Source organism: Crotalus tigris, unplaced genomic scaffold, assembly GCF_016545835.1.
Source record: "Crotalus tigris isolate CLP2741 ecotype Arizona unplaced genomic scaffold, ASM1654583v1 scf7180000024290.1160143, whole genome shotgun sequence".
Taxonomy (NCBI): Eukaryota; Metazoa; Chordata; class Lepidosauria; order Squamata; family Viperidae; genus Crotalus; species Crotalus tigris.
The window spans coordinates 421,103-440,203 of record NW_024100463.1 but is presented as its reverse complement, the minus strand read 5'-3'; the positions used below and the strand labels follow the sequence as shown (position 1 = coordinate 440,203).

The window sequence follows — 19,101 nt, the reverse complement described above, 5'->3', positions numbered from 1 at the left end:
GGACAATAGCTTAATTCCCTCTTCTTTATGGCAGCCCCTGAGATATTGGAATACTGCTATCATGTCCCCCCGTGTCCTTCTCTTCGTTAAACTAGACATACCCAATTCTCGCAACCGTTCCTTATATGTTTTAGCCTCCAGTCCCCTAATCATCTTTGTTGCTCTTCTCTGTACTCTTTCTAGAGTCTCAACATCTTTTTTACATCGTGGTGACCAAAACTGGATGCAGTATTCCAAGTGTGGCCTTACCAAGGCATTGAAGAGTGGTATTAATACGTCACGTGATCTTGATTCTATCCCTCTGTTAATGCAGCCTAGCACTGTGTTGGCATTTTTGGCAGCTGCAGCACACTGCTGGCTCATATTTAGGTGATTGTCTACTAGGACTCCGAGGTCCCTCTCACAGTTACTACTATTGAGCATGGTGCCACCTATGCTGTACTTGTACATTTGGTTTTTCTTGCCTAAATGTAGAACCTTGTTTTTTTCACCATTGAATTTCATTTTGTTAGTTAGTGCCCAGTGTTCAAGTCTGTCCAGATCCTTCTGTATCTTAAGCCTGTCTTCTGGAGTGTTGGCTATTCCTGCCAGCTTGGTGTAGTCTGCAAATTTGGTGAGTTCCCCATCTATCCCTTCATCCAAATCGTTGATGAAGATGTTGAAGAGTACTGGGCCCAGAACAGAGCCTTGGGGCACCCCACTACACACTTCCCTCCATATAGATGCAATTCCATTGAGGACCACTCGCTGAGTACGGCCGGTCAGCCAGCTACGGATCCATCTGGTGGTGGTTCTGTCTACCCCACATTTTTCTATCTTGTCAAGTAGTAGGTTGTGATCTACTTTATCAAATGCCTTACTGAAGTCCATGTAAATTATGTCCACAGCATTCCTCTGATCCACTAATTTTGTCACTTGGTCAAAGAATGCAATAAGATTTGTCTGGCATGATCTATTTTTGACAAACCCATGTTGGCTTTTAGTAATGACTTTGTTTGCCTCTAGGTGTTCGTTGATTCGTTGTTTGATTATCTTTTCCAGGATCTTCCAAGGTATTGAGGTCAGGCTGATAGGTCTGTAATTTCCTGGATCCATTTTTTTTCCTTTTTGGAGGATGGGAACTACATCAGCTCTTTTCCAGTCCTCTGGTAGTTCCCCTGTGTTCCAGGATCTTTGAAAAATATAGTTCAGTGGCTCCGATATCACATCTGACAGTTCCTTGAGAACTCTGGGGTGTAATCCATCTGGTCCTGGCGATTTGAACTCATCTAGGCTGGACAGGTGCTCCCTAACCATTTTCTTGCCTATCTTAACTTGTGTTTCTGTTTTGTTTTTTATGGCACTATTTTTGATAGGTTGGTCTGTTTTTTCCCTTTGTGTATCTCTGCCTCCCTCTGAATGATGGTTAAAAGTATGTGCCACTTTAGGAACATATCATTCCTAGGTATGTGGGAAAGAGGACCGGATAATGGCTATAGCTCCTGGACTGAATCAGGATGCCTAGTACAGGTAATCCTCAACTTGCAACCACAATTAAGTCCAAAATTTCTGTTGATAAGCAAGACATAATAGTCCTCAACTTACAACCACAACTGAACCCAAAATTTCCTAAGCACGACAGTTGTGAGGTGCATTTTACCCCATTTTACAAGCTCTCTTGCCACGATTCTTAAATGAATCACCTTGTTGTTAAGCTAGTAACACGGCTGTTAGGTAAATATGGCTTCCCCATTGACTTTGCTTGTCAGAAGGTCACAAAAGATGATCACTTGACCCCGGGACACTGCATCTGTCATAAATACGGGGCAGTTTCCAAGAGTCCGAATTTTGATCACATGACCGTAGGGATGCTGCAACGATTGTAAGTGTGAAAAGCATTCATAAGATGCTTTTTCAGCATTATTGTAACTTCGAATGGTCACTAAACAAATTGTTGTAAGTCGAGGACATAGTTTTATGTATGTCCATAAGGATGGACCGGCTTTTTATGAGTGCACAAGTTAGATAGCACTGGGCACTATCTAACAAAATGAAATTCAATGGTGAAAAAAGCAAGGTTCTACATTTAGGCAAGAAAAACCAAATGTACAGGTATAGTATAGGGGGTACCTTGCTCAATAGTAGTAACTGTGAGAGGGATTTCAGAGTCCTAGTGGACAATCACTTAAATATGAGCCAGCAGTGTGCTGCAGCTGCCAAAAAAGCCAACACAGTGCTGGGGTGCATTAACAGAGGGATAGAATCAAGATCACGTGAAGGATTAATACTACTTTACAATGCCTTGCATCCAGTTTTGGTCACTACGATGTAAAAAAAGATGTTGAGACTCTAGAAAGAGAACAGAGAAGAGCAACAAAGATGATTAGGGGACTGGAGGCTAAAACATATAAGGAATGGTTGCTGGAATTGGATATGTCTAGTTTAATGAAGAGAAGGACGAGGGGGGACATGATAGTAGTGTTCCAATATCTCAGGGGCTGCCCCAAAGAAGAGGGAGTCAAGCTATTCTCCAAAGCACCTGAAGGCAGGACAAGAAGCAATGGATGGAAACTAATCAAGGAGAGATCCAACCTAGAACTAAGGAGAAACTTCCTGACAGTTAGAACAATTAACCAGTGGAACAACCTGCCTCCAGAAGTGGTGAATGCTCCAACACTGGAAGTTTTTAATAAGAGACTGGACAGCCATTTCTCTGAAATGGTGTAGGGTTTCCTGCCTGAGCAGGGGGTTGGACTAGATGACCTCCAAGGTCCCTTCCAACTTCATTATTATTATTATTATTATTATTATTATTATTATTATTATTATTATTATTATCTCTTGAAATGAATGGACAATCTTGATTAATGAACAGCCCTTCCACTGAATAGTCCACAATGGTTTTATTCTGTATTCTTTCCAAATTTGGGTAAGTTAGCAAAAAATGCCAAATATATCTAAAAGCGCCTTAAAGAAAATCAAAAAAGTCATTTGCACAACCCTTAATAGAAGAGAAGAATGGCTGCAAAATCAGACTCTTACCTTTAAATTTTAATATTTCCTTCATACACTTTGCCATTTCTTGTTTGGTTGTGCTTATAATGTTTTCTTTTTATATCCCTGACCTTGGACAGCAAAAAAATATCTTATCATCCATCCAACCTTATATTCAGTATTTCCTACCTAACTATCAAGAACAATAACAAGCATCTATTAAAAAAGAAAGGTACCAGAATGATTCATTATTTGAAACATGTATTAGAAATCAGACTTAGCGGTACACAGTAAGAACACTGTTCTGAGGGCAAAGATGTCAAGGAAATGACTTGTCTCCCTGTCTGCCTTCATAAAAATCTGCTATTCCATTACAGAATAGAAGGCCGAGAAACATTTCAAGTCTGGAAAACAACTGGGTGCCATTAGATCCAAAGGCCGCCCTGAAATTCCATACAGGTATATGTGAAGACAAAATAAATGTTGATGCAATGGTGCACTGGAAATATAATACCTATTCACAATGATGTGAATAGATTTCTGAAGGCATTTTGCACGCCAGGAAATGATACAACAAATATGTGTTGTATCAATCAACAGCTTTCCCTGACAAAAACAGCAACCTTGAAAGGAAATAAGCTCCACAGTATATTTTTAAAAGAAATGCAAACATATTATAGATGTAGGTATCTGATCATCATAGCAAAATACATATTTATATGTATTTTCTTTTCATAAAGAAAGATGTAGCTGTAAGACAAGTTACTTCCAAGTTTCAGAGGGAATCACAAAACACTTGGCAGGGTCAATTAGTATTATTATGCTGTTGGCAGCCTTATGAGAAGTCGTGGGAAACTGCAACAGCGTTGTTATCTGTGATGGGCAGATGCAGGTCACTTGCAATTTGACTCATATCTAGCATCCTAATATAGTTTCAGTTAGGAACACCACAGCCAATTAAAGACAGAGAAAGGCTCCAGTCTTTGGTGCTACTGCTAGGAGGACTAGAAATGGAGAGACTTAAACTAAATATTCATGTCAGGCTTAACTCTCACAGCCAAAGGTGCAGAGTTTTAATGTCAGAATCTGAGGTCACGGTTGTTTGCATGAGAAGGAATTTATCACTCTATCTCTCCTCCAGCAGTTAAAAGCCACAAGCTGCTTTTTGGTGTACAGTACATGTAACAGGATCAAAAATAAGTCTGACTTTTAAAAAAAAGCACAGAGATGGATGACATTACAATGGTACACAGTACAATACAATTACATCAAGCTGACAATACAATACCTATCAAGCTTGTTCAGAGAGTGAGAAAAAAAACCTTTTCATTAAAAAAAGAAATCCCGTCAACTGACACAAACTGAAAGACAATAAAGTTATACGGCATATATCCCCATTCATTAATAAAGCTCATTGTGTGAGTTTGTCCAATCACTTAGCCTAACCTAACTTACAAGGTAATATGTTTTACATTAGGAAAGTAAACATGAAATAGGACAGTGATTGCAAACCTTTTAGAGACCGAATACCCAAAAACCACCCCTGCCCCCTCTCCACTCCCCTCCCTGCTCACTCCACCCCACCCCACATGCTCCACCCCCACCCCACCCGCCTGCAGGGCCACCCACCACCTCCACGGCCTGCTGTAGATTGCCCAGGTGGTCCAGCAGTGCCATGGCAACCACACCCTTCACCTGCACCCCGCAGCATCAACTGCACGTGATAGGCCGTGAGGGTGGAGTCTTGTCCCCATTGCCTGACTGCCATATCCTTGGCTGTGCTGCTCCGTGTGGGCCGCACTCAGGGGCGACTCTCCTCCAGGGGGGCTGCTGGTGAGGAGGGGGCCATGGGGGAGGTGGGACTGGGGCAACGGTGCATGTGCCCACAGAGAAGGCTCTGAGTGCCACCCCTGGCACGCGTGCCATAGGTTCGCCACCACTGAAATAGGCTAATATAATACTACCTATCTAGGTCCCTGAATTGAGTGTACTCAAGATTTCAAGCTTTCAGCAAAAATGTTTTCACCAGAACCAGGGGGAAAAAGCTATAGAATCCATTCAAGATTGGTATTAGTGCCAATAATTCCAATAGATCCATTTACTAGAAATGACTGATAATAAAAGAAATGGGGAAAAGATTTTATAGATATAGATCTTAATATCATTTTTATTCTCCAAACAAGATTAATATAAACATTCCTGGAAAATCTTGGACATCCAAGATAGGGTTCGTAGAAGAGGAAGGAAAACAAAAAGAAAATTGATTGGGTAAAATATAGGCCCACAGTAAATTATGAAAGGGGTTCAACATACCCCAGTTGCTTACTAATGAGTTTTCCTTCCAAAAGACCAGTGCATGCATAAAATCCATTTTCTGTCTTTTTGCTTCTATGAGCACTAAGACTATGCTAAGACCCAACTTAGGAATTAATTTTGGTCTTTATATTAAAATTTTATTCTGAATCCAAAGGAATAACATTTTGCATTTTTTTTCCTTGTTACTTTGAGTACAGATTTATAACTTTATTTGGGTTGTCCTGATTCTTTTATTCTTAGTTACTCCTCTGTACATACTTTCTTTGACATTCTCCAGGCTCAGGACGGTCTGCACCGAAGTGTAGATCACAAATGTTGCATGTTTCTTGATACATTCCAGCAAAACTTCCTCAGTGCAACTTTTCTTTCATCATTCCCAAGGAGCATCCAATCATCACACAGAAATCAAACCTCCACCTATTATTCAATAGCAGTATCCAATTTTTTTAGATTTTTGCACCGACAAAGCTTTGCTGGAACACATGAAGAAGCCCACAGCAATCCTATTAACACAGCAGATTAAACTCCTTATATTCTGATTTAAATGGCTCGTGCTATAAAGTCAATGAAGCTCTGATAAACGCAGCACTGCTGAAAACAGAGAAAAGTGGAATAAGAAGAGAATGATTCACAGTTCACGTAATAATTTTGCCAGTCTCATAATCAGTCTCACTTGTTTCTTCTTGGAAATATTTCTGGTGCCATGTTTACACTAAGACACTGCATGTTTCTGATTTAGATTGGATAGGATTAGTTATACTGTAGCATTCATTTGATTAAAAACAGGAGAATAGGCCCTTTGGAAAATAATTGTGTGATCTGACAATAGTCACTCTATCAAAAATAATTAAGCTCCGGGATAGGTTCAAAAATGTACCTAGGAAAACAGCAGCTGCAACATGTTAGTAAACTTCACATGAAAATGTGGCTCATTCATTATTCATGGGCTGAAAATTGAGCATCCTCTGGGTCTGAAACACTGCAATGTAAATATCATGTTACTCAGCACAATGTTTTCATTTACATATCATCAGAATCTAGGAACATGAATCACATTCCTTATTTTTTTAAAAAAAAAGTTGTAATGAGATTGCAAAATGAAATAGACAGAGAGAGAGAGAGAGCATGTAAGCATTTGAAGCATGAAGCTTACCAAAGGCAAAAAGGGGAAAATCTGTTCATTTAAAAGATTTCTATTCTCCTTGGTTTCAGAGGCAGCCCTGTAAAATTAGTAGTCTTGATTTCAATGGATAAAACAATCAGTTACGCAGCTCATGTCCAGGTATCCCCACTTCCTCTCAGATGCTAGGATTAAAAGACCGTGTAAATCATAGTTTCCTATGTCATTCAAAGAGGCCAATTATAGTGTGAACTATCCTTTTAAAATGGAGAACCAATAGTTAGAACACAAACTATTTAAACTTCTCCCCTCGGGATGCCACTATAGGGCATTGCATGCCAAAACAACTAGACCCAGGGATAGTCTTTTCCCTTGTTGCATCACTCTACGGAACAACTAATTCTCACAATACTATCTTATGCTAAGTATGTTTATCCATGTTATATGGCTGAAGTATTATTATTATTCTTATCTCCTTTATTACTCCCTCTTATTGGTATTATTATTATTATAATTATTATAACTCTTGCTTTACATATACACTGAGAGCTTCTGCAATGGAAATAAATTCTTTGTATGCCTAATCACACTTGGCCAAATAAAGTATTCTATTCTATTCTATTCTATTCTATTCTATTCTATTCTATTCTATTCTATTCTATTCTATTCTATTCCATTCCATTCCATTCCATTCCACTGCACTTTCCCAGTTCAGATTATGGGACAAACTATTCAGTAACGAGTCATGAAACCTTGTATTAAATTTTGTGTCTGCATGTATAGGCTAGGGTTAGAAAAGAATGCAAATGTTGATGTACCTCTTTGAGGAAGGTTTATTTTTGGAAATAAATCACACCGCTGTCATAAAAAGAATTTTCTCTTGATGCTTTATTATAAATATAACTGACAAAGCAGAGAGACAATTTTGCTTACACCCAGAGGATTGTCACTCTCAAACTTCTGGTGAGGATACATGCAAACTGGACATCCCAAAGGAGGATGATAATGCAGTAGAGACTGATGGCCAAACAGCAAATTCTGGCAAATGAAGTCTCCAAGAAAAAAGGGGAGATTGTGAGGTTGTACTTTGGATAGCTGCTCCTTATGAGTAGACTGCAGGAACTGAGTTTTTTTGTTTGTGTGGTCAATTTGTGAGATGAATGACTGGGAATTAAGGGATTTCAATCAAGATCACAACTGTAATATAGCATATATGAACACAAAATTACTGAGAATTAGAAAGGACTAAAGATTACAATTAAATGGGAAGGACACTGAAATTTTATTTACTAATATAGAATGGAGCAAAATACTTTATAAAAGAATACTAAAGAATATTTGTGAACCATGGGCTAAATAATTTTAAGAAGGCATGCCATAGATAAGTTGTGTTTAAAAGATGTTACAGAAGAGGAACAAGTTCTACCAGACAAGATTGAGACTGATTTGAATGTGGCTTTTAAAATGACAGGCTACAAGAGGTGTTATGTCCTGGGCCTGCTGAATGACTCAGCAGGCTCAGGAGGCTGCAGAAGGCCCAGGCAGACCATGTGGTTGCCTGGGACCAGACAGGCTGTCTCCAGCCTTGTGAGCATGTGCAAGGTGGGAGACTAGCCTTGCATTGATAGGCTGATGCTGTCCCTGCAAAGGGAGTATAAAAGGGCCAGCGCCATTTTGTTTGCTGTTCTGTTCTGTTTGTAATCTCAGTAAAAAAGTTGTGTTTTGTTACTCCTGCCTCGCTTCGATTCTCTGATTCTAAAACAGAACATTGGTGACGAAGGTGGGATAGGCTGCAAGAAGAACAACAAGAGAAGCTAGGCTGACTTACCAGAGGAGGCCTGAAGCGCTGGGAAGTTTGGCGTCCAGAAGAAGTGATTGCCTGCCAGTACGAGAACGCTGGAGCTGAGTTCGGCTTCATGGGACCCCTTCTCATACCTTGCAGCAAGAGGCATCGAAGAGGCTTCAGGCTGTAATGATGTCAAAGCTAGGCCGTCTATTGGAATTTGATACTTCTCACCCTGAGCGCTGGAGCTCCTACGTGGCTCGAGTAGAGAATTACTTTCAAATAAACAAGATCCAAGAAGATGGCCTTAAAGCTGCTACATTGCTGTGTATCTGTGGGCAAGAGACTTTCGATATTGCAGAGAATCTTGTAGCCCCAGCACCACTGGAATCAATTGTGTATGCTGACTTAAAGAGGATACTGCGAGAGCACTTTGAACCCAAGCTCTCAGTAATTGCATGAGCCACGCCTTTGAGCAGAGGGATCAGAGGCCTGGTGAGTCTGTTGCGGACTTTGTTGCTGCCTTAAGACAAGCAGCTAGGCCTTGTGCATTCAAAGATCTAGAAGAGAGACTCTGGGATTGTTTAGTTTGTGGGCTTCGGAGTCGTGAGCTGCAACAGAAACTTTTTGCAAAAGAAAATGTGTCATTCCAAGATGCGTTAAGAGAGACTGCAGCTGAAGAAGCAGCGGGCGGAGCGGTGAAGGCCTTGAGGCTTGCCAAGAACCCCCCAATGCCTAGTACCGTCCATCAAGAGGTCGCTCAGGAGGATTTCGAAGAGCAGCCAGAGATGGAGGTAGACAGGCTTCAGCAGCAAGCAGGAAGAAGGCCTTAGGAAGGTAGACAGCAGACAACCCCAGTCCCTCGGTGTTTCAGGTGTGGAGGTCACGACAAGCGCTCTGACTGCCGGTTCCGCTCTGCTATCTGCCGGGCATGTGGCAGGCAAGGCCACATTGCCTCCGTCTGTTTGGGTCGCCAGAAGAAACGATCTCCAGAAGAATTGCCTCTGAAAGGTACCAAGGTCCCCAGCCAAAACAGGGTGGGCTTCTGCACGTCCCATAGGGCCATTTTCAAAACCAGGGTTCACAGGCCACTTAAAAAGAAGCTTCACATTGATGTGAAGTTGCAAGGGGTTCCCTTGTCGATGGAGTTGGACACAGGGTCCGCTCTATCTATCATTTCTTTAGACACCTTTAATAAGGTTTGCAGCAGAAGTGGCCTACGAGTTAAACTCAGGCCTTCAAATTTAATCCTTACTGACTTCCAGAATTCCAGAGTCAGCGTGAAGGGGGAGGCCACACTCAGGGTGCAGCGTAGGAACTTTGAAGGGCTGCTAGATGTGGTGGTAGTTGGGGGTGATTGTACGAGTCTTATTGGACTCGATTGGTTCGAGGCCCTTGAGATTCAAGTGACTGGACTTCACAATCTGCAAATGTCAGGCCTTGCAAAAGTTTGCAAGGAGTTTGCTGATGTGTTCAGTTCAGAGCTTGTCTCGTACAAGGGGCCTCCCATTGCTTTACATTTAGACCCAGCCATCACACCCATCAGGATCAAGCCCTGATGGGTGCCTTTTGCCCTAAAGAACAAAACAGATGCAGAGCTGGACAAGCTGCTCCAGCAGGGCATCTTAGAACCAGTGGACTCTAGTCACGCCACTGAAGGCCAATGGAGAAGTTCAAATTTGTGTGGACTATAAATGTACACTAAATAAGGCATTGTAGCAGCATGCCTAACCGGTGCCTGTGGTGAGCCACATTCTGGCCTCACTCAAGGGGGGGGGAAATCTTTGCAAAGCTTGATTTGACTCAGGCCTATCAACAGCTACCTGTTGATGAGGCAACGGCTGAGGCCCAAATAATTGTAACGCACCGGGGAGCCTTTAAGGTAAAAAGACTGCAGTTTGGGGTTAATGTGGCCCCTGGAATATTCCAGAGTGTGATGGAGCGAACGCTCCTTGGTATTCCTGGGGTCTGTCCCTACTTTGATGATGTCCTCATTGCTGGGGAGTCATCTGTGAACTTAGGTGAAAGGCTGAGGGCTATCTTGCTGCGTTTCCACCAAGCAGCGCTGAAGCTGAAGCAAGACAAATGTAAGATTGGAATTACCTTCACTGAATTTCTGGGGTTCCGTATTGATGCTGAAGGCATCCATCCTGCTGAATCCAATCTCAAAGCAATTCAGCAGGCCCCAACTCCCAAGTCCAAAAGCGAATTCCATGCTTTTCTGGGACTGTTAAACTTTTACCATGCATTTCTACCTCACAAGGCAGCAGTGGCTGAGCCGTTACACCGGCTCTTGGATAAACAGGCTCCTTGGCAGTGGACACAAGTCCATGAAAAGAGCTTCTCAGAGGTCAAGGCCTTGCTTTCCTCAAATGCTGTGTTAGCTCATTTCAATGAGCAATTGCCTGTATGCATAGCCTGTGATGCATCCCCTTATGGGGTTGGCGCTGTGCTGATCCACCTCAAGACTGATGGCAAGCAAGTCGCTGTGGCCTACTACTCCAGAACTCTCTCATCTGCAGAGCATAATTACACGCAGATTGACAGAGAAGCCTTGACAATAGTGGCTGGCATAAAGAAATTCCATGATTTCTTATATGGTCGCCATTTCATGGTCTACACAGACCATAAGCCTCTGCTGGGTTTGTTTACAACAAACAAGCAAACCCCTCATATAATATCCCCTAGAATGTTGAGATGGTTAGTTTTCCTATCAGCATATGACTATACTCTGTTCCACAAACCAGGTAAAGAAATGGGCCATGCAGATGGCCTCAGCATATTACCTCTACCTCAGGTAGAGGCAAATCCTGCTCCTGCTCTTTGCATTCTCTCTATTCAGGAATTGCCTGAATCTCCCCTCAGTGCTAGGGACGTGGCTGCAGAAACTGCCACTGATCACTCGCTTACACACGTGCTGACATGGGTGTTGTCAGGGTGGCCTGACATGTGTCCAGGCTCAGAATTCCAGTTTCTGGCAGAGGAAACATGAACTTTCCACTTTCAAGGGAAATAGTCTTGTGAAAAAATAGAATGTATGTAAGGGAGGCTTAATAGTTCTCTTGAACTAAGGGCACACTCAGAGTTGGGGTGTTTTGTTTGATAGTATTAAACAATATGTGGTATTCTTGTAAATATGAGAAATGTCATGACTGGGTCTGCCTGAGTGCAGGCATCACTGTGTTAGAAATAACAACATGCTTAATTGAACATATGTATATGTATGCTGTTATAAAAACAGTAAGTATTATTGTTTTATCCAAGGGGGGAGGAGTGTTATGTCCTGAGCCTGCTGAATGACTCAGCAGGCTCAGGAGGCTGCAGAAGGCCCGGGCAGACCATGTGGTTGCCTGGGACCAGACAGGCTGTCTCCAGCCTTGTGAGCATGTGCAAGGTGGGAGACTAGCCTTGCATTGATAGGCTGATGCTGTCCCTGCAAAGGGAGTATAAAAGGGCCAGCGCCCTTTTGTTTGCTGTTCTGTTCTGTTTGTAATCTCAATAAAAAAGTTGTGTTTTGTTACTCCTGCCTTGCTTCGATTCTCTGATTCTAAAACAGAACATTGGTGACGAAGGTGGGATAGGTTGCAAGAAGAACAACAGGAGAAGCTAGGTTGACTTACCAGAGGTGCCAGTTAATTTCCGGGAGGTGTAAGCACAAGGTTGTAACTCCCCTCCCTGATTTTTTTGGTAAGAGAATGGCACCCACAGCCACAACACTTGCATCAGCTTGAATGATGAAGTGTTGTCCAGGGCCAGGGTGCTTAAGGACTGGTTCAGCTGCAAAGAGTCTCTTTAGTTTTTCGAACACTGCCTGGCACTCTAATGACCACTGCAATGGCTGACAAGGTCAGGGTTTTCCCCCTCTTTCTCCTGTTTTGAGTAAATCGATGATTGGCATTTGCTGTGGCTCAGATTGGGGTTTGGCTTTGAGCTCAGCGATAGGGGAGGCTTCAACACTCAGCCCTTGACGTGCCCAGTTTGTTTTTTCTCTTCCCCCTCTGGAAGCTCTTCATGGTTTCAAAGAGCTCATTTTCGGCTGACATTAATAATATTAAAGTAAAAGGAAGGAATACAAAGTTCTTTTATTTATCTATTTAAAGCTACTTAACACAGTTAAAATAGATATGTTATTATCTCTGGTAATCCTTAATGGACTTTTGTTGTCCAAGACTGAACAACCAAGCTTTAAGGATTTGTTTATAAAAAGAGATGAGAAATGGGAAGAAGAAATAATTTGTTATATTTAAACAGAAGGTGATAAATTACTTAAATTGTTTACACTGCTGTGAGGGAGGGAGAAGTTATTTCTCTCATTCTTTTACTATGCTATTTTTTTTCTTTTTTTCTGCACTTTATTCTTTTTATTCTTTTTTTTAGTTTGTTTTACTTTTTTATATTTTTAATTGTAATATATTCAAGGAAATTATTATTTAAAAAAGAATTCTCACTCTCAGAGCTATAGGTCTAATTGGGTCAGTGAGACAACATCAACTTTACTACTAGATGCTTTAGTAAGAGGTGGAACATGAGCACACTGATCTGAAGCCTTATTAGTGGTGAAGTACTTGGGCAACACTGAAGATGATTCATTTTAGAGGGCTTTGGGGGGGCATTTATACCTTCCTATAGTGCAGTGGTTCTCAACCTTTTTAATGCCACGACCCCCAACCGGTCGTAAGTCGAGGACTTTCCCTGCCCGGGAGCACCACGCATGCTTGGTGCCGCCCCCTGTGCTGGCCGAGGCATAGCTGGCAAGCGGCAGAGACGGAGCAGGCTGACCACCGGCTGGGCCACCAGCTGGCCCAGCCCAAGGGAGGTAAGGCACCCGCCAGAAAAGGGGAAAAAATGGCGGACAGCCTTGCTTGGCAACCCCCGTGAAATGGTCGATCGACCCCAAATGGGGTCGCGACCCATAGGTTGAGAACCGCTGCTATAGTGTAATCTTAGTGCACACACCTCCCTAAAAATCCAAACACCAAAATGAACACAAATGAACAATGAAAACTATAAAATGAAACTGTGAGAAACATGGACTTACTGCAACTCTGTAAAACTAAAAAGTTCTTCACACCACCCCTATTTGCACCTCCTCAAGGAAGATATCTTTCACAGTTTGGGAAGCCCTGCTTTAGACAAACTGTGGAGAAAGAGAAGTTTCTCTCTCTCTCTCTCTTTCTCTCTCTCTCTCTCTCTCTCTCTCTCTCTCTCTCTCTCCCTCTCTCTCTCTCCCTCCCTCCTTCCCTCCCTCCCTCCCTCTTTTAAAAAAAAACCTTGAGATCATTTCCTGAAAATAATTGCATGAAAATTCAGAACCAACGGAATGAAATGATTTTTCACTCAGCTCCTATTTAAACTGTGGAATTGGCTGCCAGCAACTGTGGTAAGGACAGCCAATTTAGCAACATCCAACCAAAGTTTATGGGGGATCAGGCTATCAATGTCTATTAATACCAACAGCTGTTTGCCACCTTCTGAATCATAGGAAGCATGACTTCCCCACAATTTGTGGGGAAGGGATGGTGGAAGAGAGCCCTTATTCTCCTGTCTAAGTTCAACATCTTCCCCAATGCCATCCCATTTGCTAAAGAGTGGTGCAATAAACTGGTCTAGAGAAGCCTACAAGCTAATCCATCAGAACTTGGATTTTTATGCTTTAAATTATAAGGCTGGCCAAAAAGTAATAAACTGGAACCACAAATAGATAATATTTGGTTTTCTTTCCAAATCCCATGAAGCCCAGGAGCCTTGGCGCACTGCATTGCAATGCATTCGATAAGAGCAATTTTCTTCCCTTGGCATTGTGTTTACACAAATACAATCAAGGATTTTATCCCCAGCATTTTTTTTTCCAAAGTACAAATTCTACCTGTAACCCAGTAGCATCCAATCTCCCCCAACACCTCCTGCCTGAGGCCAATATAACTATCATTTATACATGTGGAGCTAAATCCCTGCGGCAACCTACTGAAAACTAGGCCTCAGCCCTGAAATTTTCACTGTGGGGATCTCTCTTTTTTCTTCATACTGAGGCAATTAAGGTTTTATGGAAGTCCACAAAGAGGAGAATGATTTGCTAGAAAGAACTGATTAAATTATTAAGCAACACACTTGCACAAGACACAATGTGGTACAAAATAAAGCATAAACTTTAGTAAAGTCCGTATTTGAACTTAAGATGTACATCATGGCATTCTTTCTAGAAGATAGACAGTATAAAACGTCTTGAATATTAAAGCAGCATTGATGGTGTTAGCACTGATGGTATCACCTAGTTTGGTAATGAAACGTCTGCAAGGAAACAACCAAACTCAGAGAGTATCAAGGACCTCACAATGTAGCATATATTTAAATGAAATATCTTTGAGTTACATACCATTGTTGTTCTTGCATTGGGCATACAATACACGGTTTCCTTGTCCACATATTCCATTATAAGGGAAACAGTTTCCTTCTGAAATGCTCCAGTCATAACAGATTGGATTGTCACACGGAATAGCCTCTATCAAATGTGGGCAGTTCTCAGAATTACCAATGGAATCCACAACAATGTATCTGTGCCTCATTTTGAAACCTAAGAGGAGAGGAAGGGGGGGGGGAGAAGGCAAATAGTTAAAATAAGAAGGAAGAAACAATACTGAATAATTTCCAACTGTCAATCCATCTTGAAAATGAACAAATGCAATAGAGGTAAGAAACACATTTTCTCACATTTCTAGCTCTTTGCCTTTGGCTAGACAGCTCTGCTAACTTTTAAGCTGCCTTGCATATTTACGATGAAATGACAAGAAGGTGCTGTTAAAAATCTCTCAGGTTACATTGCACGTACTAAAGAAGATCAAACCATGCTTGTGCACTTTAGAAAAGAAGACTGATAAAGCATTTTTCCCTACTTTCCGATTCTCCCTCACTATTTCTCATGTAGAAATTACACATTAGCACGTGCCACATTTGTATTGAGGGAATGTAGGAAAAAGGATAGACTCGCTGGCGAACATGACTGCTTCTCCATTATGCCTACATATTTGCATTGTTATGAAAAAGATTATTTATTCATCTTGTTCAATAACAAACCAAACATAATAGAGCTCATTTCACATAATATTCAACTCCTGGGGAAATGTGTAGCTGAACAACCTTACTCCCACTTATACCTTTACTGGTTTCTAGGCTTACTTTATGCAAGTATATACTGTTGGAGTAATCAGAGTGCAGGCAGAGTCATCCCCATGTGATGTTTAAAGAAATCCATTTTTTAAAAAAATTCACATTTGTTAAATAGGTAGGAAGGAGCTTACACGTATGCATACTTCAATACCACGTGCAAATCAGAATTTGGCATAAAGCACATTGGTTTTGTTACCAAAGTAGGTGACATCATCAGTGCTAGAAGGTAATGGTGTTCTCCTTTAGCACTGATGATGTTACTTATCTGGGTAATGAAACATCTGCAAGAAAACCGCCAAGCTAAGACAGCACCGAGGACCCCACAGTTCAACCCTGAAGTACAAATATTTTCTGCTTTCGGTACATTAGTTTTAATCAGAAACTTATTCTCATATGCTTCATGGACTCATTTCATGACTTTGAGGTCCCCATGCTCTAGTGAACTTTTGAGGTAGTGGTATCTAAAGAAAAAGGTCAAAGCAGGTAAGATGTACATAGTGATATGAACTACCGTAATTACCACCCTTTTTGTATTGCATCAAAATTGCATACCTTCAAAAGGAATGGGGCTTACAATCTGATGCCGTATCCATCCTCTTATCCACTTTGATACACACACACATACACACACACAGAGAGAGAGAGAGAGAGAGAGAGAGAGAGAGAGAGAGAGAGAGAGAGACCCCTGTTGTGAAGTGGAACACTTCCACTGTATGAGTAGGCATTGCACATAAAATCCTAATTTCAAATAGCAGATCTATACAGAGAGAAGAAGGGACTGGATAGTTGGTGAGTGTGAACTTGGACTTCTTTCTTACAAAACAAAAAATAGGCCAAGTTAAACACTTGGCTAATTTAATCATGGATTGCAATTCTGATTTGCAAAATAACTATGGTTTGCTAAAAACTAGGACACCCAGGAAAGAAGCACACTTTATAAAGGGAATAAAAAGTCAAGCACTTCAGGGGAAACTGAAAGGAAACATTATCCAGTACATCTACAAAGCATCAGGTTGAAGAAATACCCTACATTATGTTGAACTTATTCTCAAATGCACCTTTTCTTCCTGGAATTTCTTGGCAGTCTTCATGAACGCAAGGGCCCCATGCTGACCAGGAAGAAACAACACACTCAGGAGGACACGGAATGCTACACAGTTGAGACGCAGGAGGAGCAGGAGAAAGGCAAAGCTTCTTTTCCGCAGGTCTAGTCACTTAAGAGAGGAAAAAAAACATAAAAGGAAAAAGAAATTGTGTAGCTTATTCCTTTGAATTGCTGAATATTTCCAAATTCATATGCATTACTACGGGCAGATTCTCACCGCAGCAACCAAAGGTATGTCTGACTTCAAGCTAACAATAGTGTAAAAATCAGAAGAAATAAAATTTCTTACATTATTCTTATCTATTTTAATTATTTGGTTGTTTTTTTAAAAAAAATATTCTAATCAGGATCACAGTACCTGCTGTTCTGAAGAAAATGTTTTATTAGATCTATAGCTCAGGACACCGCAATTCTTTCCCATGAACCTGCCTATAATCTTGACCTCTAGTCTCACTGTTTTCCTTTTTGATATATTACTACCTTGATTATGAGTGTTGTTGCTTCATCTCTGCCACTCTTCATCATGAAGTTCTCTTACTAACTCAAAGATTCCACTGATCATTGCCTAGAATATCTGTAGGATTCTTTCTCTCCGACATCTTCTACATCTCTATCCAAGCATCCCCATGCACTAATACCTTTTAGCAGTAAGCATGTCACTGCATGCACATCTAAAATGATTACATCTTCTTTTGGAGCTTCCCCATAGTCTATGTACTTTATTAACGTAGTCTCATAGTCTACATACTTTACTAATATCAATACCTGGGAAGATCCCGGAAAACATAATAAAAAACCAGATCTGCGAACAACTAGAAACAAACAAAGTTATAACCAGTAGCCAGCACGGGCTTGTCAAAAACAGATCATGCCAAACCAATCTTTTTCATTCTTTGATAAACTGACTAAATTAGTTGACTAGTGAAATACTGTGGACATAGGATACTTAGACTTCAGCAAGGCATTTGAAGTAAACCACAACCTGCTGCTTAGTAAGCTAGAAAAAGGTGGGATAGAAAACAATACCATCAGATGGATCTGTAGCTGGCTGACAAACAGTACTCAACGAGTAGTCCTCAATGGTACTACATCCACATGGAGAGCAGTGGGGTACCACAAGGCTCCGTCTTAGGCCCAGGACTCTCCAATATCTTCATTAATGACTTAGATGAGGGAATAGAAGGGAAACTCATCAAATTTGCAGATTACACTAAACTGACAGGAATAGCTAACACCCCAGAAGACAAGCTCAGAATCCAAAAAGATTTTGACAGACTTGAAGAATGGACCCTATCCAGCAAAATGATTTTCAGTGTGGAGAAAAGCAAAGTTTTACATTTAGGCAGGAAAAATCAAAGATTTAACTACAGATTAGGCAAGACTTGACTCAAAAACAGAAACTTGGAGTCCTAGTGGACGATCACTTGACTATGAGCCACCAGTGTGCAGCAGCAGCCAAAAAAGCTAATACAATCCTGGGTTGTATAAACAGAGGCATAGAATCAAGATCACGTGAAGTATTAGTACTGCTTTATAAAACCCTAGTAAGACCACACCTGGAATACTGCAACCAATTTTGGTCACCATACCACAAAAAAGATGCTGAGACCTTGGAAAAAGTTCAGAGAAGAGCAACTAAAATGATAAAAGGCCTGGAGACTAAAACATATGAAGAATGGCTTCAGGACCTGGGTTTGGCTAGTCTAAAGAAAAGAAGAAATAGGGGTGACCTTATAGTAGTATTCCAGTATTTAAGGGGCTGCCACAAAGAAGAGGGGGTCAAACTATTCTCCAAAGCACCAGAGAGCAAGACAAGAAACAATGGTTGGAAACTGATCAAAGAGAGAAGCAACCTGGAATTAAGGAGAACCTTCCTAACAGTGAGGACAATTAACCAGTGGAACAGCTTGCAGTCAGAAATCGTGGGCGCTCCATCACTGGAGATTTTTAAGAAGAGACTAGACCAGTGGTTCTCAACCTTTTTAATGCCGCAACCCCCAACTGGTCGTAAGTCGAGGACTACTCAACCGGGCGTAAGTCAAGGACTACTCCACTGGTGCAGCACCATTTGCAGAATGGGACTTTTGGCGGGCTCAGCAGGGCAGAGACAGCCTGGACAATTCCTATTGGCTTTTGAAAGCCAATAGAATTAGACTCTATTCAAGAGAGTCTATTCTATTGGCTTTCAAAAGCCAATAGAATAAAAGGGAGTAGCACAGCTAAGGAAAAGGGGGAAAAAAATGGCGGACTGCGTTGTTTGGCGACCCCCATGAAATGATCGTTTGCCCCAAATGGGGTCCCAACCCACAGGTTGAGAACCACTGGACTAGACAGTCATTTTTCTGAAATGATATAGGTTCTCCTGCTCGAGCAGGGGGCTGGACTAGAAGACCTCCAAGATCCCTTTCTATTCTGTTCTGTTCTGTTCTGTTCTGTTCCCGCATCCAGATGACAGAATATAAATGAATGACTAACCAGAATTTTAGGGGAAAATGATTGTTTTGTAAGCAGGAAAGAAAATGTGATTCAAGGGAATAATTGAAGAATAGTCTAAACAATATCAAACAAATAAGTTAGGGTATTTAAGTCAAGCACTTTTAAGTACACATGGTAGTGGAAAGAATATACATTCTGTTTGTA

At 41.3% G+C, this 19,101-nt stretch overlaps 1 protein-coding gene across 1 annotated transcript in view; it reads right to left on the bottom strand.

Annotated features, from left to right (window-relative positions):
- Window positions 1-19,101, bottom strand: part of THSD7B (thrombospondin type 1 domain containing 7B) — a 338,191-nt gene that overhangs the window by 292,045 nt on the left and 27,045 nt on the right. Inside the window, exons 5-6 of the mRNA XM_039323974.1 lie at window positions 16,415-16,570; window positions 14,566-14,763 (exon numbers count right to left, since the gene is read on the bottom strand). Coding sequence (XP_039179908.1) covers window positions 14,566-14,763; window positions 16,415-16,570 — 354 coding nt within the window. The remainder of the gene's footprint in view (window positions 1-14,565; window positions 14,764-16,414; window positions 16,571-19,101) is intronic.